The 26139-nt window shown below is 51.0% G+C and overlaps 1 protein-coding gene across 13 annotated transcripts in view; it reads right to left on the bottom strand.

The window, feature by feature from the left end:
- The window catches only part of PRKX (protein kinase X-linked), a 210673-nt gene extending 184632 nt beyond the window's left edge, over positions 1 to 26041 (bottom strand). For 12 of the 13 annotated variants that reach the window (XR_003796375.1, XR_003796374.1, XR_003796376.1 and 9 more), the window contains exon 1: positions 25859 to 26024. Coding sequence is in view for 5 of the 13 variants with exons in the window: in XM_029240533.1 (XP_029096366.1) it covers positions 25859 to 26024 (166 nt within the window). In the remaining 8 variants the exon portion in view is untranslated. Of the gene's footprint in view, positions 1 to 25858 lie in introns of all 13 variants that reach the window. The other variant, XM_029240535.1, reaches the window with a different exon arrangement.
- Positions 26042 to 26139: the final 98 nt, after the last annotated feature.

The raw sequence follows: 26139 nt of genomic DNA, 5'->3' as shown, positions 1-26139 counted from the left end.
TTCCACCAAGGTAGAAACTAGCAAAGACTGGTTAAATGTGCAAAGGGAGTCCTGTACATAAAAACCGTATTTCCTGTGTTCTGTTGAAAATTAGGGAACCGAACCAGTTTTTAACCTGACGAGAAATCACCTTTCCTTTTCTTCCTGTTTCAGAGATTCAGAAATAGTACTGGTTCCCTAAAAATGACTGAGTTCATGCTCTGAAGGGTCTGCTCTAAATAGGATGACCTCTGGGGGGAGGGATAAATGGGGAGATTGGGATTGACACATACACACTATTATATATAAAATAGATAACTAATAAGGACATGCTGTAGAGCACAGGGAACTCTACTCAATACTCTGTAATGGCCTATATGGGAAAAGGATCTAAAAAAGATATATGTATATGTATTACTGACTCACTTTGCTGTACACCTGAAACTAACACAACACTGTAAATCAACTGTACTCCCATAAAAATTTCAAACAATAGGGGCTTCCCTGGTGGCGCAGTGGTTGAGAGTCCGCCTGCCGATGCAGGGGACACGGGTTCGTGCCCAGGTCCGGGAAGATCCCACGTGCCGCGGGGCGGCTGGGCCCGTGAGCCGTGGCCGCTGAGCCTGCGCGTCCGGAGCCTGGGCTCCGCAACAGGAGACGCCACGACAGTGAGGAGCCCGCGTACAGCAAAAAGAAAAAAAAAAAAAATTCAAACAATAAATCAATAAATAGGATGAAGTCTCGTCCACACAGCAAGGGAGGGGCAGTTATTTGATTATGCAAACAACTCTTAAACACACACACACACATTTTCCATTCTGGGTCCACGCTGGGGATGAAACAATTCTGAACAGGAGGTGCCACGGCTGTGGGGATGGATTCGGTCGGGGGTCTGAGATGTCAAGACCTGTCTTTCACATCTGTGGGCCTAATCCAGCAATGAAAGACATCAGCTTCATCCTTCTAATCCATTCTTTACCCAAAGATCCCAGGGTGGCCTCCCGGGTGTTACCTTCTTACAAGGGACCCAGAATCAAAGCTCAGGTTTCGTGCAGAAAGTCTTTCAGTTACCTCCACTCTTACCCAAAGAAGGCCCACTCGGGAGATTCTATAAAGCCAGTATACTTGGTTTTAACTTCGTCCTGTGTTTACGGAGGATGTTATCACTGGGGGTCCTGGAGGAGGACTCGTGGGGACTCCCCTCTGTGGGCTATTCTACAACTTCTCCTGCGTCTTCAACTGCTGAATGAATCGTCTTAAACTAGTTCATCATAAAAAGTTCTTGTAAAAAATCGCGTCTGTCGTACACCCTGGAGGATCCTATGCCCCACGTGACCATCTTCAAGAAGCCCTGTGTCCGAAATCCATAGATTCCAGGTCCGACCAGAGACACTTTGCTAAAGGCATCGGTAGAGAAGGACCGATTGTACCAGCTCACCTGCCTTCTTTTTCTTAACCTGACTGTATCCCCCCGACCCCTGTCAAAAACAGGAAGGAACGGATACACAGATACGTGGACAGATAGAAAGAATGGAGAGATGGATGAAGGATAGACAGATGACAGATAGATATGGGCTTTGTACGCCTATTTCCCAAAGAGGAGATAAAACCTCATCACAATCCACCTGACAATTACCTGTAATCTCCATCTTCATTTAGTAACAGCCGACGCAACTTTAGGACAGTCCAAACCACTCCGTCAAAGCTTAAAGCACAGAGAGCTGGGAAGAAGATTAAAAACACCCGTCACCCAGCTTCTGACGTCAAGAAACCTCACTCCTGAAGACTCCTGGGATCCGGACACCTACTAATTTCAACTCACTTCCCACAGCCGTCTGATAGAGAGAAAGCTTTTTCTGTTCAATATTTATTTTACTTATTTTATTTTTGGCTGTGTCGGGTCTTAGTTGCAGCATGCGGCGGGCTCCTTCGCTGCGGCGTGCGGGCCTCTCCCTAGTTGTGGCGCGAGGGCTCAGTAGTTGTGGCGCGCGGGCTCAGTTGCTCTGCGGCATGGGGGATCTTAGTTTCCCAACCAGGATCGAACCCACGTCCCGTGCACTGGAAGGCGGATTCTTAACTACTGGACCACCAGGGAAGTCCAGAGAGAACTACTTTTTTTTAATGGAACTATAGGTAATTTACAATGTTGTGTTAGTTTCGGTTTACAGCAAGTGATTCAGTTCTTTATATATATATATATATATTTTTTTTTCAGATTCTTTTCCCTTAAAGGTTATTACAAGATATTGAGTAGAGTTCCCTGTGCTCTACAGTAGGTCCTTGTTGTTTATCTATTTCATATATAGTAGTGTGTACCTGTTAATCCCAAACTCCTAATTTATCTCTCCCTCCCACGACCCACTATCCCCTTTGGTAACCAGAAGTTTGTTAGAGGTAAAGCTTTTTCAGGGGAGCATCTCAGGATCACAAAGAGACCAACTGCAAGAGTTCTCAGTACGTATCCACCCCATCCTGAAACAGTCTGCACCCGCCCCTTGTATATAGAGCATAATCATACCTGTTTATACTGGCAGGAAGGGAGCTGAGCCAGAGCTCAGAAAGAGGTGACCCAACCATCTCTAAAGAAAGACCTGCCTTACCGGCCATCCCATCCCCTGCACCCTCCACTTCTCTGTAACCTGCGATCTCTCTTGAAGTTACGATGCTCCGTGTGCCTTGCAATGGTGTATCCCAGATGCTAACGAAACAGAACCAGGCATGGCCAAGGGGACAGAGAGTGTGGGTGAAGGAGACCCAACCTGCCCTGAAATGCAGGAGAAAAGACAGCCAACAGGCCAGTGGTGGGGGGGAAAACTGCCACAGGAGCAGAGCTTCCAAGAAAGCACGGCATCTCTTCCCTGTGGCGCTGGGAAAGAGGATGCGGTGGAAAATGCGCTTCAACCCAGGTCCCCTCAGCGGGAGCAGAATCCCCACACCCTGTGTATCACCTGCTGGGCCAGGGGGTTGAGCTCTGCGTTGGGTTTCGAGGGAACACTCTTCTTCCTCCCACTTCCATATGGTCGAGGTAGGTTAAGGTACAGAGGTTAACACAGGATGTATATAATATTAAGGGTTGCAACTGGGAGACTTCTGAGCGACCCAGCGACCCTCAAGGGGCTACAGAGGGGTCTGGACCACGCTTCCGAGCCGAGGCTGCCTGAGGATCACACCCCCCCGGCCTCGTCGTGCCGTGGCCTCTGGTGCAGCCGTTCTGCAAGACGGGGGCCGGACAGAGGGTGACATACCCCCAATCCGCTAGCATGGCCAGACGTGGGGAGAATTCAGCGGACCTGCAGGTGAGCCTGGGACACGGCAGGCAGCCTCAGCCTCAGGCATCAGCAGCGTCACCTGGCCACCCGGGGGGATCCGGGGGTCCCTTCCAACTCCCTTCCACCGCCCGTGCACCCCGAGTGTCATCAGAAGTCACCCCCTTCGCCTGGAGCCCCGCCTGCAAGGTGTCGGGGATCACCTGTCTCCTCCATCTGACGGGAGCAAAGGTTTCATCTCCTCAACTGTTTAGACGAGTGAAATTCGTCTGCAGGCGTTTAAACCAATTGAAAAAAGGATCTATAATTTCTAAGGAGGCTGGAAGAAGGCACTATATGAAGAAAACGTCAGTCCACTCTTGATAGTGATATGTGCTTCTCTAGGTTGAAGAGACTTCTTAAAAATAAATAAATAAATTTATTTATTTATGGCCGCGTTGGGTCTTCATTGCTGCGCGCGGACTTTGTCTAGTTGCGGCGAGCGGGGACTATGCCTTGTTGCGGTGCGCGGGCTTCTCACTGAGGGAGCTTCTCTTGTTGCGGAGCATGGGCTTCAGTAGTTGTGGCCCGCGGGCTCAGTAGTTGCGGCTCACAGGCTCTAGAGCGCAGGCTCAGTACTTGCAGCGCACGGGCTTAGCTGCTCCGTGGCATGTGGGATCTTCCCGGACCAGGGCTCGAACCCGCGTCCCCCTGCACTGGCAGGTGGACTCCCAACCACTGCACCACCAGGGAAGTCCCTGAAAGGGGCTTCTGCAGAAAGATACAAGATACTAAGCTGGGTACCTGGAGTTGGCAGGGGATGTGGTGATGGAGGCAGATGGGGGCCAAAAACAGGGATGCATTTCCATGGATAATTTTCATTTTTTAAATCTGTGAGCTGTAGAAATGTTTTAGGTACATGATAGTTAAATCTATGTTAAATTGATCAATTCAATAAACATACATTATATAATTATTGCAAGATAGTTACTACACCATAATGAAAGAATGTATCATTGTAAAACCCAATTCTTTTCTTTGAGGTTTCCCCCCTTAAGGTAACATCAGAAAAGCTTATAAACTACAATACGTGACATCATGTGTCCCAAGCCTGCAGTTCTCCTTTTCAAAGCTGGCTTTTGGAAATTACGGCTGCAAACTAGTACAAACTTCTGTTTTACAGGGGAAAAAAAAAACCTTTAGAAGGTGTTTATTAAAGAATGTGTGCTAACTCTGATTAAACTTAGAATTGTGGAACTGTACACTTTGAAAGGGTGAATTTTACGGTTTGTGAATTGTCTCTTAATAAGCAAAATTTACCCCCAAAAATGTGTGCTTTGGATAAAGTTCTGAGGATTTTTTTTTAAACTTGGAATCTTCAACGATCCGCTGATTAAACTGGACACAACTCAGCTGAGCCCTGGGTGGGAGGGGTTAGAGTTGTGAGTTCACTAGTCTAGACAGATTTAAAAAGAACAAAAACAAGCAGTTCCCTCAAAATGTTGCTGAGTCAAGCCACATCCCACTTCACAGTGCCCTACTGTAGAATAGATATTTCAGAAACACAATTCTTCTATTTACAGATTAATTACTAAGTTACACTCTCTCTTAAGAAAGATACGAAGTGTATAATCACGAAAGAAAAAAGAAACACAGCAAGTCCCTCACACCAACCCCAACGCTAAGGAATGTAACACAAGGAAACGCCTGGAATCCCTGGCCCTGCATTGGGCTCCCTAGGAGCAGATATGAGGGACTTGGAACCGCGCTTGGTGACTCTTCACCCAGGAGCACAAAGGCTGGTCTTTGTATTCTGACAACACAATCCAGGCAGGTTAAAAGTCACAGCCCGGTACTGCATCCAGGGTGGGATGTGATGATGTCATAGCACCCCGCAAAGTTACGAACAATGCACCTCAGCGTAATTGACACTCTGGGTTAGATAATTCGGGGGTCGGGGGGGAGGGCGTGTGCTGGGCACTGTGGGCTGTGGAGCACGATCCCTGGTCTCCACCCGCCAATGTCAGTAGACACCCCCCCCGCATTTGTGACACCCCAAATGCCTCCAGACATTGGGAGCAGAATCCCCTTGGTTGAAGACCACTGGTATAGACAGATGGATGATGGATGGACGACAGATAGAAGATAGATAATAGGTAGGTGGTAGATGATAAATAAGAGTGATGACAGATGACAGCTAGATAGAAAAAGGTAATAAACGGATGGATGGATGGATACATGGATAGATACGGAATATAGATGATAAATGGATGGATGGATAGATATAGGTATAGATGGACACATACATACATAATAGAGAAATACAGAGATGGTAGATAGATGATAGAGAAATATAGACAGATAATAGATGGATAAATAGATAATAGGTAGAGTGGTAGATGATAGATGGATAGATAGATATGGATAGATGAAAGATTTATAGATTTGATAGATGGTACATAGATATAATAGATTAATGATAGGTGGATGGACAGATAATTGATAGACAGACAGACACACAAGACAGGGTCTCTCATGTCAATGCAGAGTTTCTCTGCCTCAGCACTACTGACACTGGGGCTGGATGAATCTCAGGTGCGGGGCGTGCTGGGCCCTATGGGCTGTGGAGCAGCTTCCCTGGTCTCCATCCCCGCCGGTGTAACAATCAATAATGTCTCCAGACTCTGCCAAGTGTCCACTGGGGGCAGCATTGCCCCCAGTTCAGAAGCACCAACTTGGAGCAAGACAGCCCAGTCGAACTTTCTGTGGTGACAGAAACAGTCTATGTCCGTGCCGTCCAACCCGCGGCCACAAGTTCACAGCGGCTCCAGAGACTGGGCGACTGGCTTTGATCGTCTTTCACGTGGCCAGCAGCTGTCATACCGGACAGCCTTTAAGGTGCCGCAACTCAGCTCACGCTCAATTCTTGTGTCAAGTGTCAACTTGCCCCTCTGGAAATGTAGAGAATGCTGCACCTCTGACAACAGATGGTTTCTGTGGCCCACGCTGTGAAGACCACCTAGCTCTCTAAGCAAAAACGGGGTCAGGGTCTTCCCTGGTGGTGCAGTGCTTAAGACTCCGCACTCCCGGTGCAGGGGGCCCGGGTTCGATCCCTGGTCAGGGAACTAGATGCCACGTGCGTGCCACAACTAAGAGTTCACATGCCACAACTAAGGAGCCCGCGAGCCGCAACTAAGACCCAGTGCAACCAGATAAATAAGTATTAAAAAAAACTACTGAAAAATTGCTGTGTGTTGGACGCTCTGCACGATTCAGAAACAGCCACAATCCACACAAGGCTGGTCCCTGATATCTTAGGTTTGTTACCATCGTGCGGGAAAGGCTGACAGTAAACGTTAATGACAACAGCCATCCTGACTCTGATGTGCTCATCTGTGTTTCAGGGGATTCTAAGGCTGCAGGACTTCAGAACACAGGTGTGCTGAGGTACATATGGATGGACCTCACCTTGGGGTGAAGGTCGGGAAAGATGTTCATTTTTGAGGAAGGGAAGTTTCCAGTGGAAATTGGAGGGTGGGGCGGACTGGAAAGTAGAGGCTCACTGAAATTAAGGACGGGTGGGACTTCCCTGGTGGCGCAGTGGCTAAGAATCTGCCTACCAATGCAGGGGACACGGGTTCCAGCCCTGGTCCGGGAAGATCCCACATGCCACACAGCAACTAAGCCCGTGCTCGACAACTACTGAGCCTGCGCTCTAGAGCCCGCGAGCCACAACTACTGAGCCCACGTGCCACAACTACTGAGCCCACGTGCCACAACTACTGAAGCCCTTGCGCCTACAGCCCACAAGAGAAGCCACCACAGTGAGAACCCGCGCACTGCAACGAAGAGTAGCCCCCACTCGCCGCAACTAGAGAAAGCCCGCACGCAGCAACGAAGACCCAACGCAGCCAAAAAAACGAAACTAAAATAAAATAATTAAAAATTAAAAAAAAAAAAGAAATTAAGGATGGCAAAGGCCACAGAGAGAATGGAGATTCGTGAGGATGGAGGAAACAGGGCAAGAGAAGGCAGGGATTCTGAAATCCTTCCACTGCGTTCTTTAGGCAACGGGTTACAGGAACTCACGCGGCGGGCAGGGGGGAAATGCCTGGCTCATCTGAGTTCGGCGTGCTTTCCGTTTCGTTTCAGAGATTTCCCTGCGGTTGCAGAAGCCAGTAGGAAGGACGAAAGACTAGTGTGGAGCAAAAGAACAGTTCCTGCATGAGGCTGGAGGGGATGGGCTGGGAGAGGGAGGGAGGAGATGCCCACAGGGTAGCACTGAGGCATCTGAGAAGGTCATGATTTAAAACTTGAAAAAAGAGCCTGTACTTTTATGAAGATGTATTTTATATAACAACGCTAAAATATAGTAAGATCTTTTGAGAATGTAATTGTAATATATGTTATTGTTTGCACAGACTTTTATGCATAATTCACTCTAAAAGCATACAGTGTATGGTCTAAGAGAGAAAAAGAAAAAACTACAGGACACAGGAAACCCTGGCAGGTGTCCAAAGGGTCCACTGAGTTGTTCTGTTTTGGGGAGGGTGGTGACAAGTTCCATGTTGGACCCTGCGGATGTCTGGAGGAGCAGGGATGTACTGGGTTCAATCGAGCCCCCAAAGATTCATGCCCACCCAGAACCTCAGGATGGGACGTTATTTGGAAACAGGGTCTTTGCAGATGTGATGAAGTGAAGGGTCTGAGCTGAGGTCCTCCTGGAGAAGGGTGGCCCTACATTCAATGACAGGGTCCTTCTAAGACACAGAAGAGGAGAGGCACAGACACGGAGGAGAAGCCCTGTGAAGACAGAGGAAGAGACGGGAGGGATGTGGCCACAAGCCCAGGGATGCCCAGAGCCTCCAGAAGCTGGAAGAGGCGGGAAGGACCCTCCCCTGGAGCCTCTGGAGGGACCGTGGCCCTGGGACACCTTGACCTCACACGTCTGGTCTCCAGGACTGGGGGAGGATGGATTCCTGTTTCTGTAGGTCACCTGGTTTGTAACGATTTGTAACAAGAGTCCCGGGAAATTAATATAAGGGGTCCCCTGGATGTTGGGGAGAGAGAGACAAACCCACCCAACAGGCTCTGCCTTGGAGACCACCCTGCAGCTCGCAAGAGCAAGGTGCAGGTGACGGCTGTGCCTTTGGCCACCAGCTCCAGGATGATAACTACAGTCACAAGCATGGATCAGATCACCCTTTGGACTTTAGAAAATTCTCCTTTGTAATATCCAGCCATCCTGTTGGAAACTCTTCTGTTTCTCCTTTATTGGAACTTCCTATTCCTGTTGATGGATACAGTATCTTGTCAAACTTCTCTGAAAATGACTCAAAGTGAGACTTTTAACAAAATTCCCTATGTTCCCTTGTTTTCACCTTCTCTTAGGTTCCCTGAATTATTGGTTTTCTCTGGGATCTCAAGTCTTCTGCTATCTTGATGTCTCAGACTGTGTAAACCTATCCAACAAGGCGAGTTTGGTGGCTGTTTCCTGTTACGAATGAGGGTCTGAGAGCATTAGGAGAACGTTACCCTTAGAGAGCAACCACTGCGTTCCGTCTCTTTACCGAATAAACTGTTCCAACAGCGCTGATGGTTTTCTGGGCACCGTGCTCATCACAGGAGCTGCGGAGTTCTCCAGGGATCCCTGTGCTTCCTTACTCAATCCTTACTTTGTTTTTTGGCCCCGCCGTGCGGCTTGCGGCGATCCCCGTTCCGCGACCAGGGATCGAACCCGGGCCCTCGGCAGTGAGAGCACCGAGTCCTAACCCCTGGGCCGCCCGGGAAGGCCCACTCAATGCTCACTCTTGTTAGAGCTCGTCTGGGGTCTGGCGTGTCCCGCCCTCCCCATGCTGCTTCGTCCACGCTGTCCTACACGCTGGCGTCTGCTCTGGGCTGCCCAGAAGTCTGATGCAACTTCTAACCTGTGCGTGACACCTGCAGCTCCTTCGTGACGGCTGTCTGTACCTACGTTATTCCTGTGTTCCTGAAAATAAACTGTATTATCAGTTGAATGTAAACTTGGGAGAGGGAGACTATGAGGGGTGTGTGTGTGTGTGTGTGTGTGTGTGTGTGTGTGTGTGTGCGCGCACGTACCAGCAAGCAGGTGGCATCTGTGTGCAGTCAGGTTGCCACATGACATCAGATGTCTCTGCACTATTGACACCACGGATACGATAAACAACTTATGCGAAGCTACCGTAGAGCACAGGGAGCTCTACTCAGTGCTCTGGGGTGACCTAAATGGGAAGGACATCCAAAAAAGAGGGGGTGTATGTATACATGGAGCCGATTCACTTTGCTGTAAAGCAGAAACTAACACAACATTGTAAAGCAACTGTACTCCAATAAAAATTAATTAATAAAAAAGCCTCTGGCAATATTTACAATGGAGAGAGGCTAGAAATAAATTACACACACACACGCACGCACACACACACACACTGGCGGACCTCAGAGACACAAGTTGGGTTCCAGACCAACTCAATAAAGCAAATATGGCAATAAATCGAGTCACAGGGATTTTTTTGGTTTTCCAGGGCGTATAAAAGTGATCTTTCCCAGTTGATAGACTCCCCTGTAGTCTGTTAAGTGTGCAATAGCATTCTGTCTAAAAAAACAATGTACAGACCTTCGTTTTACAACAGCTTCTTGCTAAAAACTGCAGACCATCCTCCGAGCCTTCAGGGACTCGTCGTAGTAACATCCAAGTTCCCTGGTCACAGATACCACGACACATATCATCACAATGAAAACGTTTGAAATATGGCGAGAATGACCAAAATGTGACCCAGACACAAAGGGAGCAAGTGCTGTTGGAACAGTGGCACCAACAGGCTTGCTCGAGGCGGGGCTGCTACAAACCGTCAATTCGTAAAAAAACGCGGCATCTGCGAAGTGCGATAAAGCGAACTATGCCTGTGTGCATATATATTTAAAACTGTAACTTTCACTACATCTTCTCAAGGAAGATGTAGCTTGTCTTCTGCTGACAAACTCCATCTTCCCATCAGTGAAGGTGTTTTGCCCGTTTGAAAGTGTTTTGTTATGAAATCCTCAAGTAACCACGAGAATATGGTTCATATAGAAACAGAAGAGATGCTATAAGGGGTCCGTGTGGAACGTGCAACCAGAGACGTTTAGAAAATGGCAGTAGATATTCAATCACTTTTGGAAAATATACGTATGCCTCTAGACATTTACTTATACTAGGGAAAGGAGGTCTTCCTGACGTGTAATTTATCTCAGTATCGTAATGAATCAGGGGACAGCCGAGAATTTTATTAAAGAGCTGTTTCCATTGGTATCACTAACAGTGTCTGAGAAATCACTTAAAAACGATCCTGAGGTAGTGGCACCCCAGAAGGAAGGAATTCTGATGTCTGATTTTGTTGACCTATACGACTGCTGAGATTCTTAGGTGTGTAAGCCGTGCTGTCCAATGCGGTGGTTACCAGACACATGTGGCTTATTTGAAGTCCAATGAAGTGAGGTTGAATCAAATAAGGAAGTTGACGATGACCCAGCAATCCCACTCCTGGGCATCTATCCAGACAAAACTGTAATCCGAAAAGACATATGCACCCCTATGTTCACGGCAGCACTATTCACAACAGCCAAGACATGGAAGTACCCTAAATGCCCATCAACAGATGAATGGATATAGAAGATGTGGTACATACATACAATGGAATATTACTCAGCCATAAAAAAAGAATGAAATCATGCCATTGGCAGCAACAATGGATGGACCTAGAGATGATCATACTGAGTGAAGTAAGTCAGACAGAGAAAGACAGATATCATATGATATCACTTCTATGTGAAATCTAAAATACAACGCAGATGAACTTATTTACAAAACAGAAATAGGCTCACAGACATAGAAAACAGACCTGTGGTTGCCAAGGGGGAGGGGAGGTGGGGGAGGGATGGAGTGGGAGTTTGGGATTAGCGGATGCAAACTATTATGTATAGGATGGATAGACAACAAGGTCCTGTTGTAGAGCACAGGGAGCTCTATTCAGTATCTTGTGACAAACCATCATGGAAAAGAATGTTACACATGTGTAAGCGAATCACTTTGCTTTGCTGTACACCCGAAACTAACACAATATTGTACATCAATTATACTTCAATAAAATAAATTTTAAAAAAAGAAGCTGGTACCTCAGCTGGTCACCATAGCAACATAGATTACAGGACATGGTCCTCATGGCACCCAGTTCTCATGGACCGCGCTGCTCTAAAGAATCCAAGAACAGGAGAAGAAGTTTGCTATGAGAGAATCCAGGAGAGGCAGATGACTCAAGAACTAGGCATACGAACTTGCTGAACTAGTCACTTGCTCAACTAGTCCTGTGGAGTCTACTCGGGAGCCTGGCTCATCTGCATGATACGGCTGAGGCCGCCATGCTGCTCCCAAACTACTGAGAATCATCCTTACTTCATGATAGGGGAGGGTCAGGTCTGAGCCCTAAACTTATGCCTGGTAACAGAAAACCGTACTGAAGTTGCATAGCAGTCTTTACAATGTTTAGACCATTCACATGATGGTTAATGGAAAGCATGGATCCTGCTGAAATATCCCCCAGCTGAGCAAGCACTGGGTTCTCGGAGTACGAGAATCTTTCTTCTTCTAAAGCCCCGACCCCGATCCTTGTCTCTTCTCTCTCTTGCAGATCACATCCCTGAGAGGTGACCCTTCAATTCTTCCAACTGACCTCAGGCTCTGAACTCTTGCCAGGGTAACCGACAGCCAGCAACACATCCATTCTTCCAGTGTCTGGCTGGACAAATCTTCTGGGGTCCCTACTGTGCCCCAGGGTACAGAGTGATACATACACAGTGTGGTAGACACAGACCCAGGCCACCTGCAAGCCCGTCAATGTCCACTTCAGAACTCCCCACGCTCAAAGCAGCACCTCTCAAACTCTCTGATCTCAGGATTTCTGGATGCGCTAGAAATCTGTCGAGATCCCTGAGGAGCGTTTGTTGGTGTGGGGCTTGGGGGTGCCTCTCGATAGCAGCCATAGTAACAAGTAAAACAAAAATACAGAAAACGCAAGAGCCCTCAAGGATGCATTTCACTGGTGGTCAAAGAGGCAACCATGATCACACGTCAGGCGGCCACTGGAAACTCCACCCAACACTCATGCGAGAAGGAGAGAGGCAAAAAAAGCAAATAATGCTTTCGTATTCTTACGAAAGTCATAGTGACCTCAGAGTCCCATAAGGAACTCCCACGGGCCCCCGGACCCCACTTTGAGAACCACTTGCATCTCAGCTATGGACCGACCGTAGCAACCCATCGCGTAACCGATGCGGTCTTTCAAGAGGCACTTCATTCTGCCTCTTAAATAGACTATTTCCCAAGAGCCAGCATTTTCCAAACTGGATAAAGAAATATTTTTACAGTCTTTTTAGTTTAGGCTCTGCAAAGCAGACACATTTTGAGTTGAGTCTGTTAGGTATTACAATCCGCCCTTTTCATTCTCATTTAGTATCTATTTTGTGATCATTTAAGAGCTCACGGCACTAAATACGGGCACTCTGAAAACCTGAACAAATGACACATAATCAAATATAACTGTCTCTCATTCAAAGTCTTTCTGATGATTCCCACTTCAAACCACAACCTTCTCACCAAGATCAAAGGTGTCATTTGAGAATGTGACAAAGACCCACTTTCCCTCAACCATCTTCCTCCAGGATTTCCTACCTGTCAAGGATATCCAATTCCCACAGCATAGCCCTCATTCCCCAAAGACTAAGGACAGAGACCAGGGGGTCTGGGAGGGAGCGACCTAAGGGTCCCCAGGAGTCATCTTAAAAGTCCCCCGTGGCCCCAGGTTGGGGTAAGCGTCCACCCTTCATCTTTGCACAACACAGACGAACCACGTCCTGGGAAAGCACATGGAATCCAAACATCTACTAAGAAGACAAAACCGAGCGTCTCCCAACGCCCGTGCCTGAGCCTTGCCCAGCTGGAGCCAGAGAACATGTTCATAACCCAAAGTACACTGCTCTACAAGCCCGGGCACGGCCAGTCCATGCAAAGTCAGGACAGCCAGAGACCTGTTTCATGCCAGCCACTTGGGAAGTCAAGTTTAATGCTGGCAACAAATAAAATCGATAGAAAGACAATGTCTCCAATTCCTCCAGAGCCTTGATAAAAGCTGCTCACTCCGTCTCGATGGCCCTCCTGCAAATCTGTGGTCTTTCAAGAATCCACATGCAAGACTCCCGCTGTCTGTGCTACTGAGTGATTCCTGGGCTGGGCTGGCATCCTCGTTTTATACTAATCCTGCCTTCTACTTTCCTATCACTGTGTGATGTTTGTCACGATTCATTACTCTTTTCTGGGCTGCAAAAGAAGCAGCCAGGAACCTGGACCGTCAGAGGTTGCACTGTTTCCAGAACAAAAACATTCTGAAGGGACAATTCAGAAACCACCTTCTGGGGCAGACTCGGGACTGTCTACCTAGGAACGACCTGCCCTGCTGACTTAACAGGAAGGCTAGGCAGCGGGCCTGGCAACAGGAGATGGCCTTTCCCATCCAAAGAGGTGGCCGGTCTCAGGTTTCATCAGAGTATTTGGCAACGTCCGAAGAACTGGAGTGTTTTCAACAGCCAGAAGGGTTCTCACCCACTCAGCCAAAAACCTTCCAGTGTACGTGGGTGTGTGCACACCTGTGTATGCAGTAATGCAGGGAGAAACAGAAGCATAGAAAGTCACTGGACAACTAAGGAAAGAAGTCGGTTTCCCCTTTTACAAAGGTAGAAGATCTCCCGCCGATAACCCAGGAGGTAAAGAACCCAGTCCACACGCCCACCCCCCACCCTTCCCACGGATGGTTTTGCCAATGGCGTCCCAAGTTCTAGACGGGGACTGTAAAGCTGATGTCTAAAGCTGACGGCGCCCTCGTTTTACTTTTGCTTTTAAGGAAGCCGAGCAGCTGTCCTGAAATGCACCGCACTCAGAAACAGGCTTCTGGAGCAGGTGGCCGCCGACTCGTTCTTCTCCATGCTTACTTCTGTGGCTTGTTCTCCCCAGGGAAGCAGCTGGGGGTTCTCCTTCGTGGAGGGGGGACTGTAACGGAAGCAGCAGCAGCTGGGGGAGGGAGACAAACCTGCAAGAGGGTCAACCAGCCACAGTGCATAGAACATGAGACTCCCCCAGCGACCAAGGCGCCCTGGGATGGTGGGAAAAGGTGACGCAGGCCTAGCAGTTCTCCTGGGTCACGATTCCATTTCTTCCATGGCCCTCTGGGATGCTCAGAGGAGTAGCCCAGAATCTCAATCAAAATACAACGTTTTACTACCAGGCAAAGTAAATAAAGACCAAAAAAAGAAAGAAAGAAAGAAAAGAAAAAGCCTACACAAAGAAGAGTAACAAAAACCAAAAGCAAGCAGAAATAAAGACCTAACCCGCGTCTCTGTGTTAGGTCTTTACTGACTTTACAAGCAGAAAACAATGAAATTGAAAACAAAAGAGACTTCCCGGGTGGTCCAGTGGTTAAGACTCCCCGCTTCCACCGCAGGGGGCACGGATTTGATCCCCGATCAAGGAACTAGATGCCCCATGCCGCGACGAAGATGCAGTGCAGTGAAATAAATAACAAGAAAACAAGAAATCAATAGAGAAAAAATAATCAAGGCAACGAGAAGCTGCTGCTTTGACCCAAATCAATACAACGGATACCTCAGAATCTGTTACCAAAAGAACGTGCTAACTAATCTTTTGGAGGCTCAACTAAATGAATGTCTTCATGAGTAAAATCACTGCCAACAATGACTATATTCAAGGATCCAATACTCTGACTCACTGGTGTTTGGTTTTTTTCTGGGTAAATGTTTTTTTCCCCTACGGTGTGAGGATAAATGGAAACTAGCACCCAGGCAGAATTTCCACAAGAGGAAACTCTAGATAGCTGGCCTTCTGGGTGCCCATTCGATTTAGGGGGGGCGGGGGGGGGGTAACACTCCAAGCGAGAGTTTTCAATCTGTGCTGAATGATTTTTTTTTGGAATTGTCCGCAAACACGAGCTGGCTAACTACCCACCTCTCCTCGCTCCCTGCTAGCCGTCCCCCCCTTCACTGCACACACCCAGGCACAAGAAGGCGTGGGCACACAAGCCCTGCTTCTGTCTGCCCCTCCAACCTCAGACCCCAGGTGCCCTCGGCGTTACAAAGGCCGTCCTGTGAGCATGGGAGCCCTGCCCGCCACACCCAACCCTCAGATCTGCCCGGCCTGGTCTTTTCTTCAGTGAAGTGGCTCCCGAGATAATGATCCAGCAGGGTGAAATCATCAACCCAATTAACTGTCAACTGTTTTACAGGAACCCTGGGGAGGCTGCCCTCCAAACGCCTTCGATGAGCCCGCCTCATCAAAACCGTGTCCAAAGGAGCCACGTCCAGAGAACGCATATAGAGAACAGCTCACGACATGGGAGCGCTGGGTGCAATGATTTTCAGGAACTCACGCGTTTGAGCAGGGACTCTGGGAGACGGTTTGTTTTTCCTGTAACTGGAGGGAAAGCCAGCGTGGATTTCCAAATGGTAAGTGGGGTGAACAGATGTGCAAGGGGCCGAAGGTGGATCTTTTTTTCAAGCATGGAATCACCCAGTGGGAGGGGACCTCGGACGCCCAGAGTCTAGTCTTGACAGACCTCCTAGACTAAGCGGGATGCATTGGGCCAAGCAGGTGCTGGGGAGGCCACGGCAGCACCTGGCGCGAAATAAAGGCTGGAAGGACGGCCCAGAGGGGTCCGACGGGAGCCCCTACACGGGGACAAGGTGACTCACAGGACGGGTGACAGCCACCCACATGGAGAATGTCCCCTTCACGTTCCTACGTCCCAGGGGAGCAGGACCGTCCGTGCCGGAGGAGGAAAGGACCTGCATCGTAGGACACACGCGCCCACTCCATCCGCGGCCTTGGCTGATACGGGGCGTTCCAATGGGACGAGCCTCGGGGACACCCAGGATGCGTGACTGGAGTCCTCCATGGCTAACTCCAAAGGCACTGAATAGCTATTTGTAACATATGCTCTTATTTGGAGACGCAACCCAGATGCCAAGCGGACGTTTACTGAAGTGCCGTAAGGGTGCAGCGAGAGATGCAGCGTCCTATGCACCCAACCCAGAGCAGTATCGCAGATCCGTCCTCCCCGTGAAACGCAGGCGGGGCACGACGCTGCTGGAATTAGGAGCTGCTTAGATGCATTCGTAGTGTTGCTTTTACTATTCTTCCAAGGGTAACCTCGGGGTGGCGGGGGGAGAGCCTGCCAAGTTCCTCAAAAAAAAAAAAAAAAGACAAATAAACGTCCCCGTGTTGTCCAGTCAATGAACATGCTCAGGCCTCCTTGAGAACAATCCGCCCGCCGCCGCCTTTACCTCCCGCCCCCGCGTGGACACAAGCTTGGTTTCCGGGATTCCACGTGGCTAACCACACCTGCCTCCGCACGGGTCACAGCCGTGTGTCTAAAGGTCCATCCCGGGGCCAGAAGCTCCTCGAAGGTGTAAGGCTTTGTCATCTCATCTTGGAGCAGTCCCGTCACGGGCCTTTCTCTTGCAACACGAGAACTGGTGCTGCTTGGCCGGGGACGTGGCAGTCAGCGGTGACACCATTCCAGCCCCTCAAAAGAGGGCAAAGATGTGACAGCCTCAGGTAACGCATTAATCGCTTCCCCAGCGTGCACAGGCACGCGCGCGCACACACACCCAATTTCCAGCCCCATCCGTCGGTCAGTGGATCTCCCATTTCTCCTCCCAGGTAGTAACGAAGAGCTTTTTATTGTTAACTGCGGTCCCTCCATTTGTGGAAGTCAAGGCCGTCAGACCAGGGCTGAGGCCAGGCTGGGCGCAGCCATCCACCCACCACGTTCTCCAAAGCGGTGCTGCGTCTCAGGTGAGGCGTACCCAGTAGATTAGAAGAATCAGTGCACGATACACAGAATAAGATGTCCTTGTCGTCATCCCCAGAACCTGGGGACGTGTTCGTTTACGCGGCCGAGGGGAACTGAGCTTCAAGGAGCTAACCACAGAGGTGAATCAGCAGAGCCTTAACAGCGAGATGCCCCTGGGTTAGTTGGGTGAATCCAGTGGAATCACCAGGGTCCTTAGAAGTATCCGAGAGAAGCAGGAGAGAAACGGCATGAGAAGGGTTTGACCCGGCAATGCCGTCTTCAATGACGAAGGAAGATTATCATAAACAAAGGAATGCGGGTGGCTTCTAGAAGCGGCAAAAGGCCAGGAAAGAATTCTCCCCTGGAGCCTCCCAAAGGCACACAGCCTTGCCCACACCTTGGTTTTTAACCCAGCCATACCGGGAATTCCCTGGCGGTCCAGTGGTTAGGGCTGGGAGCTTTCACTGCCGAGAGCACTGGAGAACTGAGATCCTGCGAGCTGCACAGCACGGCCAAAAAAGAAAGAAAGAAAAAAAAAACAACAACAACCAGTAATACCATTTCCAGACACCTAACCCTTGGAACTGCAGGTTAATCAATGCATGTTGTTTTAAGCCACTGAGTTTGAGGTAATTTGTTACAGTAGCCCAAAGGTGGGAAAGGCCACGCGAGAGATCCCAACAGGAGACCATGGGAAGTGGAGCTGGCACCGGGCTCCCTGTGCGGGCCCTGCCCGCCCCCCTCCCCTCCCCGGCTCCCTGACTCCGGGGTCAGAAGAAGGAGGTGCTCTGAGCATCGGAGGGGTGGGCGCACGACAGGTGTGCTGAGAGGAGGGAGCGCCAAATCCACGCAAAGACACTACCGTATGTCCTGGAAAACGAGATGAACCTGTGTTTGGAAAAGGTGATGTTGGTGATGATATTATGGTGCCTACCTTGGATGCAATCAGCCAAGTCCACCTGGGGTGAGGCTCAACTAGTGCATCATGGGAACGCCAAGGAGGCTGAGGTACCATATGATGCATTGAAAGGTTCATGGTGTTATGGGCTGAATTGCGTCCCTCCGCCCAAAGGATTTCATCTTGAAGTCCTGACCCCCAGCACCTCAGGATGTGGCTGTATTTGGAGATGGGGTCTTTAGGTAAAATGAGGTCATTAGGGTGGGCCCTGATCCCATAGCACTGGTGTCCTTATAAGAAGAGGAGATCAGGACACAGACGCGCAGAGAGAGGTGACCCCATGAGGACACAGGGAGGAGACGGCCGTCTACACGCCCAGGAGAGAGGCCTCGGGAGGAACCCAGCCCTGCCCACGCCTGGACCTCAGGTTCCGGCCTCCAGAGCTGTGTGAAAATAAATTTCTATTGTTTAAGCCGCCCAGGCTGCGGTACATTGTTTCTCTAAGCAAATGAATGCAACAGGAGAAACAAAATGGGGTCCATCCAGCACAATGAAATATGACTCAGCCATAAAAAGGAATGAAGCGCTCACACAGGCTACCAGGATAAAATTCAAGCATGTGAAGCTCAGTGAGAAGCCGGACACAAAAGGCCAGACAGTGTAGGATTCCACTGACGTGAAACGTCCAGCACACGCAAAGCCATAGAGACATGGGTTAGCGTCTGCCAGGGGCCGGGGACTGATTGCCTAATGGGTAGAGAGTGTCCTTTGGGGGATGGCGAAAATGTTTTAGAACCAGATAGAGGCGGTGGTTGCACAACACTGTACCACTGAATTGTTCACGTTAAAACAACCTTCTGTGAGTTTCAATTAAACGGAAGTTCCCCGAGTGTCAGAAGCGATGCAGGTGATGCTGGTGGAGGGCGGCAGGATGTGGCAGCAGGTGGCGGAAGGGGACGGTGACGATGTAGATAACGACAAAGACGCCTCCCAGGCAGATCAAACTAACCATGTCCCGAACGGTACTCCTGGCCTTTTCCCCCAAACACTGCTCCATCCCTGACCCCCTCAGTGTCTCCAAGGGGTGGCACAGCTTTCCAGTCATGTAACCCCCAAACTTTGGATTTACCCCTGATTCGTTTCTCAGTTAGGTTCTCTAAAGAACCTTCCTTTCTCAGTTCTTTACTGTTCTTCCCAGCAAGAAAGAGCACTTGTAGTTTTCAAAGAAAAGAGGAAAAGGGGAAACGTTTTAAATGGTGTGAAGGTGCTGACATGTGGGTGTTGGAAAACAAACAAACAAACAAACTTGGGGGAAAATACCAAGAAAGCCCCAAGAAGTTGCTCCTGAGACTGAAGGAGATGCACTGAGAATCGTGAACACGTGTGTCTCAGGAAAAACATCGTGCTCACAAGCTTCAAGTGACCCCGGAAAGGGGAAGCTTGTGTCTGTGTCACGTGGTGCTTCTGCCCTTTTCTTGCAGTGACAGACATGGCCTCCTTGGTGGTACCCAACTGTGGAGAGACCCATCCCGGAAGCAGGTCTGAGACCAGCATCATGGCGCCATGTCCTCGTCCCCATGGATGAGCCAGGTCGGGACAAGGAGGGTTGTCCCCAGATCCAGGGAGAGAGGTGTCCTCCTGTAAGGAATCCAGGATGTGGCAAGGTGAGGCTGTTGCTCGCGCAGCCACCTGCACCCCAAAGGCAGAAGTTCAGGAGGAAGAAGCCAGGGCGACATGTAAGGAAGAGTCAACCCAGTGTTATGGACTGGATGTCTGTGCCCCCCCAAATTCCCACGCTGAAGCCCTATCCCCTCCCCACCAATGTGACGGTATCCAGAGGTGGGTCTCTGCGAAGTAATTACAATGAGATGAGGTCATGAGAGTGGGGTTCCCAGGATGGGATCAGTGTCCTTCTAAGAGCTTTCTACTCTCCACCATCTGAGCACACAGCAAGAAGACAGCCAGTGCAACCCAGGAGAGAAACTCTCACCAAAATCCAACCACGCTGGCACCCTGATCTCGAACTTCCGGCCTCCAGAGCTGGGAGAAATCCACCTGCATTGTGATAAGACACCCGGTGGACGGTATTCTGTCATGGCCGCTGGGGCCAATCAAGACAACAAGGTCGGGATGGATTCAAGATGGCGCCCCTTGGCCTGACCACATGGGAACTAACTCTGCCCCATCCAGCTCGGGGGATGACCTCTGTCAAACAGTGAGCTCTGCTTTAGCCACACCCATATGCTGTGTGGGATGAGGACGCCCTCGGAAAATACATGTAACCTGGTGTCCTCCACCTCCAAGGATTTGAGGAAACTGCTTTATGGACCAAGATGTAAGGCCACATAGAAATCAACTCTGCAATCCTCTCTGGCAGGTGTATTAGTTTCCTGGGGCTCCCACAAACTGTAAGCTTAAAGCCACAGGCATCCATCCTCCCCCAGTCCTGGGGACCAGACGTCTGAGGTCAAGGTGTCCCAGGGCCGCGCCCCCTCCAGAGGCTCCAGGGGAGGGTCCTTCCCGCCTCTTTCAGCTTCTGGGGGCTCCAGACGTCGCTGGGCTTGCGGCCGCATCCCTCCCGTCTCTGCCTCTGTCTTCCTGGGGCTTCTCCTCTGTGTCTGGGTCTCTCCTCTTCTGTCTCTTAGAAGGACCCTGTCATTGGATGTAGGGCCACCCTCATCCAGGAGGACCTCATCTCAGACCCTTCACTTCATCACATCTGCAGAGACCCTGGTTCCAAACAAGGTCCCGGTTCCCAGGTTCTGAGAGGACATGAATTTCGGGGGAGAAGGGGACTCTATCCGACCCAGGACAGCAGGTTCTGTGTGCACGTGTCTGTGACCCGTTTGCTCACCCCTGCCTCTCTCGCTGACTGCACGTTTCTCCTCCTGGCTGGTCTTCACCTGCCCCCCCCCCCCCATCCCATACTTTCTATCCTCTGGCCCATTTTCCTTTTCTCCTCCTGAGCAGGGAACTATTGGCTGTGCATCTCCTAAGCTTCTCTTCCCAAAGTCCCTCCCCTCCCCCCACCCCGCCGTCCCCTTGGAGATGCAAAGTAAGAAAGCAGAGTGTGTAAGATGAAGACGACACGAAACAGACAGATCCATGGAGACAGAGAGCAGATGGGGGTTCCCAGCAGCCGGAGGAAATAGGGGGTGACTGCTCACAGATTTGGGGTCACCCTGCGGGGGCAGCAGACGAAAATGTTCTGGAACCTCACAGAGATAAGGGTCGTGCGACTTTGTGAACGTGTAAAGCACCACGGCACGGTTCCCTTTGAAATGGTTCCTTTTGTGTTATGTGAATTTCACTGCAATTTTTTAAAAATGAGAAGGAACAGGGGCTTCCCCGGCGGTCCAGTGGTTAAGACTCCGCGCTTCCACTGCAGGCGGCCAGGGTTCGATCCCTGGTCAGGGAACTGACATCACACATGCCACTGGGAGTGGCCAAAAAACAAGTAAAAGTTTTTTTTTAAATGAGGAGGAACAGCCTGCCGGACTTCTGTAAGACGAAATATTCTTTTCTAGTATTTTCCGTAATTTTATAAAAAGAAATATTCTTTTCTCGTATTTTACCTAACTTTCGAAGTTCCTCTGATGCTCTTAAGTTGAAACTACCATTCACGCCCACTCAAGGTAAATCAGATTAAAAGGTGAACAAAATTTTCTGGGTATCTACACAGCAAGCAACATTCCCTCCTAAAGGCTTCTGTCAACATCGCCCCCGGGGAGAAGTCATTCACGAAGTGGGAAATCTCCCCAGTGCGGATTCCACCCGCCTCCAGGGCGTGCTGCTCCGGTGATGCTTTGGGAGTCCAGGTGGGAGGGAGAAAAATTAGGGCCGGTTCTGGGGAACCAAGGGTGCATGAGACAATCTTATCAGCAGGGAGGAAAATGAAAGTAAGAGACAACAGTGCAGGTTTAATTACTCACTAAGGAAGGTCTCCTCGGTCTAAAGAAAATACAACTTTCTGACAGTGTGACGTGATAGTAAAAAAATACAAGTGTCAGGCGTGAGTGCGTTTCTGTGGTCAGGGAATGAGCTTTGTGCCTCGATCTCAGGGCTGGTGGCTGCCCAGATGGATGTACAGGATAACACTGCACAAAACCAAACGCATGCCCCCTCCTCACAAGCTCAAACGAGTTCCCATGAAAAGTGGGAGCACTGATGAAGGTCTGTGGTCTCTTAGCAGGATGGACCCCACGACGGCGCGCGTCCTGGTTTTGATATTGTGTGACACCTACAGAAGACGTCACGGGGGAGAACTTCATGAAGGGTGCATGGGACTAGGTGCAGGTTTTGGAATCCCCCGTGCACCTATCATTATTTCAAAACATTTATCTTTAATAGCACCATTGTTCGTGCTCATAGCGAGAAATCAAGCTTGGTTACCTGGACCAGGAATGTGGACCGGGGGCTGCACACCATTCCTTCTGTAACTGGGCCTGTTTTTCAATCTATGAAATCAGTTTGGCCAAGACAGGACCCAAGGTCCCTTCCACGCTCTTTAAAAAATGCCCATGTTGGGGCTTCCCTGGTGGCGCACTGGTTGAGAATCTGCCTGCTAACGCAGGGGACACAGGTTCGAGCCCTGGTCTGGGAGGATCCCACATGCCGCGGAGCAACTAGGCCCGTGAGCCACAACTACTGAGCCTGCGCGTCTGGAGCCTGTGCTCCGCAATAAGAGAGGCCGCGATAGTGAGAGGCCCGCGCACCGCGATGGAGAGTGGCCCCCGCTTGCCACAACTAGAGAAAGCCCGCGCACAGAAACGAAGACGCAACACAGCAAAAATAAATGAATAAACTAATAAACTCCTACCCCCAACAACAACAACAAAATGCCCGTGCAATTTTTCACCAACATAAGCTAAGCTTTCTTCCAAGCTGTCTGAATTTGTGGAGGGCTAATCAACCTAGAACACGGACAACTTCCCACAGACAGTTTATCCAGGAGCACAGAATAAGGGCATCTGAGACCTTACTGGTCACTGACTTTCCTCCTTATTCTATCTCCAAGGTGTCATGGCCGCCCCGTGAACTGGGCCGTCCGCTTCCAGCTGGGTCTCGGTATCCTGGTGCCAACCCTCCTGGGGGGTCCTGCCATCTGAACAGCCACTGCCGGTTTTGCTAAATCATGGAGAAGCACATCTGTGCCCACCTGCTGCGTTCCACCTGCTCCACCTGCGCTGATCGTCACAACCGTCCTCGGGGGGGGGGATTGTGAGTCAGCAATTCTGTCCCACAGGCGCCTCCCCCGGGGGCCCAGCTCACAGGCAAAAGAAAAGGATGAAAAAAACGCCTGTTGGTGAGAAAAAGAAGAGCTCACACACCGGAGTGGAGATCAGACCAGGTGAAAATGCACAGCTGCGTGAGGCCGGAACTTCAGAACTTCAGGGTGGAGGACAAGCCCAGCCGGCCCGGTCCTTCCACCCTGACTCATTCTGGAAGGTTCCAAGGGCGTGGGGATTGTGGTTATGTTAAGAAAGGCTGAGAGGTTTGTCAGGGTGGTTTTTTTTTGTCTTCTGTTTTGTGTGTGGGTTCGTTTCAAGTTGTGGAAGACAGCCTTGCTCAGCTGGAGAAATGCATACAGAGGGCCTCAGACGATTCAGAGCCACTGGGGGTGCCTGTGTGCGATGGGAGACAGTTAGGGAAGGGTCTGGGGCAGTCAAAAGGGAACTTAAGTTTCCTGGGCCCGAAGCTTAGGAGGAAGAGGTACCATGCTGGCAACTGCGTTCTAACTGTGGGTAAAGAGCCCAACATAGCCCCTCACTCTTGTCCACGACACCTCATAGTCTAACGTTACTGGAAACTCTAACACCTCTGATGGGTTTGGGATTTTTTAAAAGCTTATTCTTACTTTCTTAGATTAACCATGTGCAGATAAATCTGGAATATTAAAGGAAGTTCTGGCAAAAGGTGATTTTAAAAAGCCACCAAAACTGCAAAGCCACACACACACACACACACACACATCCCTGGGTCCCAGGCCCCTGCTGGTCCAACATCCTGAACACGTGTGACCTGGCTCTCCCTTCACACCCTTGGAACCCACAGGAAGTTATCCTTGAAGAGCAAGTATCTTCTTCATTAAGAAAGGGAAAGACAACTGGAGAGCTCATTTCCCCCCCCCCCCGGCCCTGCTCGGTCCCCAGAGGCAGTGACTTTCTAGTTTTAGGGACAAGATGACTCACTGGGCACCCTATGCCCACTAGGCAGCGCCCAAAAGGCCCCCAGGCAGCTGCAGACACCGGGCCATGCCACGTCCGCAGCCCACCCACCAGCCCACGCCCCGCCTGATGCCCTGGCACCTTTCACAATAGACTTGCTTAAGTGCCCAAAACAGATCCAGTTGCCAGCGCTGTGTGCCAAGGGCCGCCGGGTCCTCCACCAACTTTCCATTGTTGAATTGTGTTTCCACCTACCGGTGTGACTGCACTGGTCTAGGTTTCTATCCTCGTCTCCTACCCTGCAAAACACAGCCAGCTTTTAAAGCAGCCCTGCAGAGCGCCCCAGAGGGAGAGAGGGAGGGAGAGACAGAGAAAAAGAAAGGGAAAGAGATAGAAGATGGAGAAGATGAGACAGAGAGACACACAGAGAGAGAGAAAAACAGGAAAGGGAGGGAGAGACGGACAGAGAGAGAGAGAGAAGATGAAGGAGGAGATGGACAAGAAGGCTTGGAGGGAGAGGAGGAGAGAAACAGGAGAGAGAGAGGGTGCCTCCTGTCCCCTCCGTCCCAAACGAGGCTTCCTGGGCACTCCTTCCTCACAGCCAACTGCATACGGGCAAAAGGCTACTGACGGAAAAGGGAAGGTTTCAAGGCCACTCTGAGTGGTTTTAATGCCACTCTGGCTGTGCCCCTTGGTCATATGAAACCCCAAGCCATGCCCTTGAGGCCAATGCTTCCTCCCTTCCAAGAGAGGGTGGGTAAGGGCCCGAAGAAGTACCTGGGTACCCCTACTCCAGAGTCATTTACGGTATGTGCCCCCTTCCCCATTGATTCTTTCCTGACAGGTTGGGACAACTCCCTTAGCAACAAAGGGTTGCTAAGAAGCCACAGGCTGGCTTGAGCCCACAGCCTGAAGGCAGCGCCCTTGCGGAGTTGGGATATTCTGACCCACTCAGGGCGGGCTCCATACACCAACACGTTTTGGGATCCAGGCACTCATGGGACTGGAGACTTCACGTTTCCAGCTGCCTAGGAGTGGTCAGGTTCAAAGGAGGACGACAAAAAGGAAATCAGTGCCGGATAAAAGAATTGCCCAGTCCCGGATACACAGACGGAAAATACGGCAGGATAAGGAAATGCGTAATTCACCCCCAACGCCGCCCCGCGCCCCTAAAACGCCACGGGACACCTGACCTCCCAGTTCCAGATACGCTCTCAAGTCCAGGCGGGAGCATCCTGACGCGGGGGAGAGGGGGAGCCTGGCCAAGGTGAGGTCTGCAAGGGTCTCCGCGGCCGCCGCCGCCCTCAATGTGACGTGACCCCAGCAAGTTCTGTGACGTCGGGGGGGCCCAGACACCGGGGAGGTTGCTGGGGGGCGGGCGGGAAGGTCTAAAACAGGAGACTTTGGAGGTGCGGGGCAGAGCGCCCGCAGGTGGGGAGGCTCTCGGGGGCCGGAAGGAAGCCCTCCAAGTCTCGGGGCGTTCGGCGGACCCAGGGCGCACGGGGAGCCCCGCGCGGAGATCCCGAGCAGGCGGGGCCAGGCAGGGCCCTCCCCGGGCGGCGGCCGGGCGACCGCACACAAGCCTTTTGTCTGACGCCGGCTTCCCGGGCGGCGCCGAGCGCCCCAGCGGGCCGGGTCCCCGCGCGTCGCACTCACCCACGGTGGCCAGCGTGTCGAAGTCCTGCGGGCGGTAGGCGGGCGGCTCCGGCGAGGGCGCCCCGGGGCCGGGGAAGTGCGCGGGCGCGCCGTCGGGGGTCTCCCCCGAGCTCTCTCGGGCGTCGGCGTCCGCCGCGGCCGCCTTGGCCAGCCCGGGCGCCTCCATGGGGGCGCGCTCAGGTCCGGGGCGCCGGGCCGGGCCGGGGGGCGCGGGGGGCCGGGCTTCCCGGGACGCAGCCTCGGAGGGCGGCGCGGCGGCGGCGGCGGCATCAGCGGCGTCC

The sequence above is a fragment of the Monodon monoceros genome, unplaced genomic scaffold, assembly GCF_005190385.1.
Source record: "Monodon monoceros isolate NGI ecotype Baffin Bay Population unplaced genomic scaffold, NGI_Narwhal_1 Super_Scaffold_22, whole genome shotgun sequence".
NCBI lineage: Eukaryota > Metazoa > Chordata > Mammalia > Artiodactyla > Monodontidae > Monodon > Monodon monoceros.
This window is presented reverse-complemented; position numbering and strand designations above follow the sequence as displayed.